Below are 7,305 nucleotides of genomic sequence, written 5' to 3'. Positions count from 1 at the left end.
CAACAAACAGTGGTTTGCCCACCATCTTAGCAATCGTCAGAAGAGCTAATTTTTCAAACAAATGCGCCCTTAGATTAGGAAAAGATATCCAAACCGGAACGATCGAGGACTCCTTATCCGCTTGGAAATCTACAGACCATTTAAAAACTCTCATTTTTTGGCTTGCAATAAACCATGCCTATTTAATCCAGATACAATTGAAATCATGCTCGTTCGTTTGATAAATCAAGATATGTTTGTGGTCTAACTACCGAATCTCATATGCTCCGATTAGCCTTATCCCTTTAAAAGCCAAGTGGATTTCCTATAGTCGAGGCATTTTAGAAAATTTCCCGATTAGAGAATGTTTGAATGGCTGTGCCAGGACATCAATCTCATCATCAAAAAAGGCTGCAACCGGACGATCTTTATACCAAAAATGTTCTTGGGAAAGAGGGATCAACGAGGTTTTCTCTCTTGCCGTAACACTCAAGATTGATTTTTTCTAGGTACGGGGAGACACAATAGGGTTTTCTCCTTGTTGCATGGCTTGCGGCAAGCCATGAATGTGTGGCAGCTGTAGCTTTTGGTTTGCTGGCAGGTTGTGGGTGACCATTGGTTGGCATGGGGACGCAGTAGCAACAGACAAGAGGCTTGGCGGAGGGTCCAATGGCCTGCTAGTCGCCAAACCATGAGAATTTGGGAAAGATGGGAAGGCATGGGAGTTGAGAGTATTCCATATCATTAATTATGTTTATTTAGTTAAAAATAATCATTGTCCTTGATCAATTTGATTAGATTTTTATTAATAAAATAATATTTTAATTATAATTTTAAAATATATTTAAATTATTAAAATATTAATTAAATCAATATTGATATTATTTTACTAATAAATATTCTATAAATGGGTGAACATCCATGTTGGGACCTAACCTGACACAACTCATGAGCACTTATAATTTATAGGACATTTAAATCACAACTTGGACTCTGTTAAAGTGGTACCAAACTCGATTTTAAGTGTCAAAAGGAAGTTATTGTAGTAGGTCTAGTAGATAAATAGCATTAGTATTTGTAGCTAAATATATATATATATATATATATATATATCGAATACTTACTGTTAAAAGAGTGATAAATTAAGTCCTACAATAATTAAGAGCGGTACCTACCTCTCCTACCAACCATATAACAATCAAGTTGAATACTTGTACAATGTTCATCAATAGGGCATTAAAAGACCCAAAATATATAAAATTTGATATTGACATACCCGACACATTTATTATACACATAATAATTAGAGGCAATGAAAATGTTCCAGCTTCTTTTTTTGAATTTTCCTCAGTATGTACTAGGTATTTATATATTTCACTGTCGACTATATATCCATATATTGCTTTCATGATAATAGATCAATAAGACATTAATTAATTTAGTGATAAAATGGCATATAAAGAAATATTGATCTTAAAATTATTGATTTAATTGTGTATATATATACATATTAAATATTTAAAATGTACTGTAATAATGTAAGTAATGTATTTGTGAGGTGACATATTAGTTTAAGTTTAAAATCAAATGTACACGATTTAATATATTGTAATATTGTGATCGTAGATGAATCAAATTAATAAAGCTTAAGAGTTAAGATATTACAAATAATGTCTTTTTTTTTATCGAAATAAATTCTGTTGTTGTTCGATGTTTTGACAGAAAGTTATTTTTGACAGAAATTTAATTATTTTCAACGAAAATTTCGTTAATTTTTAATGAGGCAGAATAAAAAAGCTAGCCATAACTCCATGCCAGAGGTGAAGGGTGGTGCTGAGCCCAATAAAAGTAGCTGAAGCAAAGTTCAGTGCCATCGAGTTACAGTGAAAAGGAAAAAGGACTACATGAAAGGAGAAGGAAAGGAGTAAATTAAATGAAGATGTTGTTGTGAGGGGGATGATGGAGAATGGGTGGCTTAATCAGGACTCAAAATTGGTTGGTGTGTGGGCCAGGGCAAGGACAGGCTCTCCTCCTTGCACTGAATCTGCAACCTTTGTAGGAGTAATGCTCAATGCTTGTGCAGTTACGCCATCATCAAAAACTCAAAAGAGCAGCAAAGGTGAGTGAGCAAGTAGCAGGCAGCACTTTGATGGTGCATGTTTTTGTCCTTTTCTTGGGCATCACTCAAAGCTGAAAGCTTGCAAATGGAAATTGATGCTGTCTGGCTGGCTCTTTTGACTGTATCATCAGTTGGAAACAACACGCGCACCTTTTATCAGGAGCTAAGCACACCCTTTTCAGTATTCATCATGCTGAGTCACGAATCAGCACACAAATTGGGCCAATGGCCATGGATGGATGGATTGGAGAATGTTTAGAATTTAACACAGACCAGCCTGAGAGTAAAGTCCCCATCCCTTCCCCCCACCCCCCAGCCAAGGATTTTGTTCTGTCTAAGTCTAGCCTTTAACTGTCCATCCTTTTGTTGTGGAAACTGGAATCTTACTTTTGTTGGATATCTTTGTCCGAATCAAAGTTATGTTCTAGTTCTGCACTCTGTTCTTTCAACTGTAAAATCAAAAGGGTACATCTTTGCACCTCCCAGGATTCTTCAATTTGCCCACAATAAATCAATGAATAAGTAATCATAAAATTTTCAACAGGACTTAAAACTTCTATCTGTGAGAAAAACTGACAGATTAAATATTAACATGGTAAAGACCAAGGCTAAGAAGTAGAAACAAAACAAACCAAGTAAGCAGAAAGATTTAGCAAGATCATTCCTTAAATTATAACAATATACACCAAATGTTATTTACTCTTACCATCAGAGAGAGACAAATGTCATAAATATAGGTATCTGGGAAATAATAGCTCTGTTTCCTGTTGCCATCACTCGAGGTCCATAGGCAGTGATGAGAAAGCGTAAATAACTGCACTTTATGGTAGTAGTTAGGCTTTTATGCTTTGATTTGAGGTTTGGTGTGATAACTTCATTGACTGAACCAACCAAGAACTTCATAGATTATAACAGTACATATATATTAGAAGGGAGAAAAATGCATTTAAATGGTATTCCCACCAATGATCAAAACCAAGAAATTTTGTCTTTCAATTAGCTATTGTCCAAGTCATGTCATTCTGAAAGATCCAATGGCAGACTTCAATCCGCCCAGGGCTTGACCCCAGTGCCACAAAGGCCCCATGGCTAGGGCTCCAAGCTGAAGTGTCAAGATGACAAACGGCAACACCATAATTAATCTTGTCTTTGCTTTTGACATCAAGAATTTCAGCGTCATAAACCCTGACTTCGGGCACTGAGTGGCAATAATAGACTAGGTACGGGTACAAACTCTGATGGCAGGACACTGATTTCGTCACCTTCCCACCGTTGATTCCTTTGATTTTTCCTAACATGATCTCTTGCTTTGACCCCTCCACATTTTTTGTTGTTCTGACCGCAACATTGTGGCCTAAGACCACTGTGGCGAAGTCAATCATGTCCTCCACCGACCCAACGCACCGCTTGGTCTCACCTTTGCTCGGGGGCCTCTCGCATTCCGCCAGCGCGTTGATAAGCACGCGCTCCATGGTTGAATTCTCCGGTGCTCTAAAGATTTCCCTGAGGCTGGGCAATTCGGAGGTTGAAAATGGTAATTTTGACAAAATCCCGCGGGGCAAAAACGACCTTTTGGGCATTTTATCTCTGATGTCGGGCATCACCATGACATTCCCCTGCTTCAACATGGACTCCCTGAAGAATTTACCCGGCTCAACCCATCTATTTACAGAAACGCCACTACTACGTGAAGAAGCTATTTCTCTAGAGCTTGGGTTCGTGTACCCAGCGAACGTGACACCCTTTTGGGCATAATCTTTGAACGAACGGTCCAAACCATAAATTTTGAACCCGATCGAGGTTGAACCGGTGGAACCTTTCCCATACTCTTTGAATGTATCGTTTCCAACATTGAATGATTTCCCATAATTTGCAAAATTCACTTTCCCGGAATTTGACTTCCTTGCGTAAGATTGAAAAGAATCATCTCCAACATTGGCAGAATCTCGGTAGCTACTGAAGCTATTGGTCCCCGCGTTGGCAGCCAAATCATAGCTTTTAAAGTTGTTGTGGGGATTGTTACCTGAGTCACCGTAGGCTTTAAACGAGTTGTTTGGTGCGTTCCCCAACTCCCCATACCCTGTAAAACTCGACCCGATGGTGTTTGCATTATCACCATAGCTAGTGAACTCAGCTGGAACTGCATTGCCGTTCTTGCCATAGCTAGCGAATGATTCCGACCCTGAGTTTGTCTCGCTGCTATAGCTTGTGAAAGAGAGCTTATGGTTGTTGCCATCAGAGTCATACGTGGTGAATTGGAGGTTTGGCACGTTAACTCGTTCCTGGTAGTTATTGAACCCGCCAGAGCCGCCCGTGGCGCTGGTGCCATAATTGGTGAAGTTGTCAGTAGCAACATTGGCGTCCTTGGCATAGCTTGTGAACTCTTCTCTGTGGCCGTTTGAGCCCCTGCTGTATTTCTTGAACGATTCGTTGGGAGTATTTAAGCCATCCGAGTAGTTCTTAAAAGAGTCAACCCCTCCGAGTCTTGACGTGCCATAACCTGCAAAGCTTTTGCTGGAATAGACAGCGAAGTTTGCATTCTGGTCACGCTTGCCGACAGCGTCAGGTTCCGAAGAATCCTCAAGTAAACAGAAAAGATTGGCTAATGAACAAAAAGATTCAATGTTGGAAGATAAAGACTTTTGAGAGGCGAGTTTGGTGAGCTTCGCCAAGTCAATGGCGTTCAATGGAGAAGCTTTGGAGATAAGAAATGGCGGCTTTGGAAGATTATTGGAAATCTGCTTGTTCCAGTAACGAATCAGGGAGGCTCTCGCTGTAAATGGGTTCTCCTTGCTCTTCTTCCCTGTGCCTGTAGAATAAACTTGCACCACCTGAAAATAGAAACCAAAAAAAAAAAAACCAACTCCACATTAATGCAAAGAAAAATATTGGAGCGAAAACAAAATCAGGGGAATTTCTAACTTTTCTTACATTGGAAGATGAGAGAGACAGGAAGAAGAAGAGAAAGAAGATCTTCATGTTGTTGTTCTCTTCTCAATTCCAATACCAGCTGGTGGGAAGAGACAGTGGTCTGTATGGAGGATATATAACCAGCAGGGGCTTCCCTTCCCCTTTCTTCCTATATTTGCCTTAATTTTTGTGACAGGTTTTACTTTAGGAAAATAAAGCTGGTCGGTCGGACTGACTAAACATATAGATTTTAGTTTGAAAACAAGGGTTAAAGGAAAACAAACAATGACAAGATATAAAGAAGCTAAAAGCTTGTAAGAATTCAGCAGTCACTTACCTTTCCCTGGAAGAGCTTAGCATTTGAGATTCAATCAATGAATTTCACAAGTTTAAGAGATTTCTTATCTGCAAACTGTCTATCTATTCTTGATTTGTTTATGATAATTATTGGTTTAGGAATGATTTCAATAACAAAATTACCATGATTGGTACTTGATTAGTTGTTTTCTCCACTTTTCTTTCATCTTGGGGGAAAAAAAATCACATTTTCATATACCTATTAAATCAATGAATTTGACAAGTTAAGGGATGTATTATATGCAAAGTGTTCATCTATTCATGATGTATTACCATATATATTGATTCAGGAATGATTGTAATAAAAAAATAATCATGATTTGTATTTGATTAATTGTTTTTCTACAAATTTACACCCGAGATTCCCTACTTAAAAAACAAAATTCAAAACCCTTTCCTCCAATTGAAAAAAAAAAAACTCTTAACCTAAATTTTGAAGTTTTTAACTCTTCTCCTCTCATAATTTAAATAAAAAATCTCAATTAGGGTAAGAAGAAAGTGCTGGCCTATTAGTTTAGGGTTTAGGGACCTAAGAGCACCATGAAAAGAGAGTTAGGGTTAGGAAATCTAGAACTGTTTAGACTAACTGGTCAGTGGGAAGATGAAATGGTTTTCTTAGACAAGGATCCCATATTTTCTTGTCTCAATTCCTGCCGCCTCCATTGAAAAAATTAAAGCAACAGAGAGTGAACAAATTCCGATGGGACAACACTACACCAATACCCAAAAATGGGTGGCAAGTTGTTATTTTCATTAGGACACATAATTGACAAAATCATGGGTTTGCTGCCTCTGATTAGACTGATAATATATATTAACATACATAAATACTATTTATTTATTTATTTATCAATTGCAGCTCTGGCATGCCGAGATCATGAAGAAAATGTTCAGTGGTTTTGATGATTTCTGTACCTTCTTTTATAGTACTTTAAAAATTTAAAGATGCTTCTCTTTTGACTTTATCTCAACCCAAATGTCCCACATCTATCATTGCTAATTACTGCTTTTTATAAAATAAATAAATTTCATCGAAACCCTAAAATTTTATTTAAAAATAACAATCGAATACTACAAACTTAAATTATATTAAAATAATAATAAAAAGTAATGTTTATTAATATTCTATTCATACTGGACATCTTATATGAAAAATGAATTATTATATTGCCATAGAAATATATTCATGTAACATTAGACGAGATAATATTCAATAAAATAAAAATTTACTTATTAATTCATATCTTATCATATAATGGTAATCACCTGATTAACAAGCATAGGTTAAACTAATTAATTTTGGTCGTCAAGGACTAAGTAAAGAGTTAAAATTCGAATTTTGAAGAAATATTAATTATGTCTTTGATTCCGGGTGATCTCATAATTAAACTTTACCTTACATAATTGATTGTTTTCCAAGTACTAGAATTTATTTCATTCACCTAAACAAGTTGTGCCATTGAATCATAAAACGACAAAGTTCTGTAAATTTATTACTACTATCACATTAATGCAGATTAATGTTGGAATTTACCAAAATTTTTATGAAGCTAGAGATTTGGGCATTGGGGGTTCCTAATTTTGGGTTTAAAGTAACCCCAAAGACTTACTTCTCTTGACTAGGTACACTCATTTAGATTAGGGTTTGCTAATGGTGTTTATTAGCATTTGTTAAAATTAATTTAAAAAATTAGTATGCAAACACTCATTTTAATAATTATTGTACGTAAAAAGTATGATTAGATAATAATTTTTTGTTTTGTATATGTTAATATTTTCGTTTTAATTATTTAAATATTTAAAAAATAATTAATTTAATAATAATTTTTAATTAATCGTATTTACAGAATCACTCTTGAAGTAATTTTTTATTTGAAAATTGTCACGCAAATGCAAGAAAAATCAAAAGAAAAAGTTAAAGAAGCAAGAAAAGGAAAAAA

At 35.9% G+C, this 7,305-nt stretch overlaps 1 protein-coding gene across 1 annotated transcript; it reads right to left on the bottom strand.

The window, feature by feature from the left end:
* Positions 1–2,746: 2,746 nt before the first annotated feature.
* LOC110422526 (polygalacturonase 1 beta-like protein 2) lies at positions 2,747–5,268 on the bottom strand. Its single transcript, XM_021436479.1, has 2 exons — positions 5,030–5,268; positions 2,747–4,929 (listed from the first exon to the last, which is right to left on the bottom strand). Exons 1-2 carry the CDS (start codon positions 5,075–5,077, stop codon positions 3,091–3,093), a joined length of 1,887 nt encoding a protein of 628 aa, XP_021292154.1. The 5' UTR covers positions 5,078–5,268; the 3' UTR covers positions 2,747–3,090.
* Between the last annotated feature and the right edge of the window lie 2,037 nt (positions 5,269–7,305).

Source organism: Theobroma umbraticum, unplaced genomic scaffold (genome assembly GCF_002168275.2).
Source record: "Theobroma umbraticum cultivar Fairchild unplaced genomic scaffold, ASM216827v3 scaffold_146.0, whole genome shotgun sequence".
Lineage (NCBI taxonomy): Eukaryota > Viridiplantae > Streptophyta > Magnoliopsida > Malvales > Malvaceae > Theobroma > Theobroma umbraticum.
This window is presented reverse-complemented; position numbering and strand designations above follow the sequence as displayed.

Coding starts and splice junctions, on each gene's coding strand:
- LOC110422526 (XM_021436479.1), bottom strand. CDS start 5,077: ATGAAGATCTTCTTTCTCTTCTTCTTCCTGTCTCTCTCATCTTCCAAT. Junction 4,930..5,029: donor TGTCTCTCTCATCTTCCAAT/GTAAGAAAAGTT, acceptor TTCTATTTTCAG/GTGGTGCAAGTTTATTCTAC.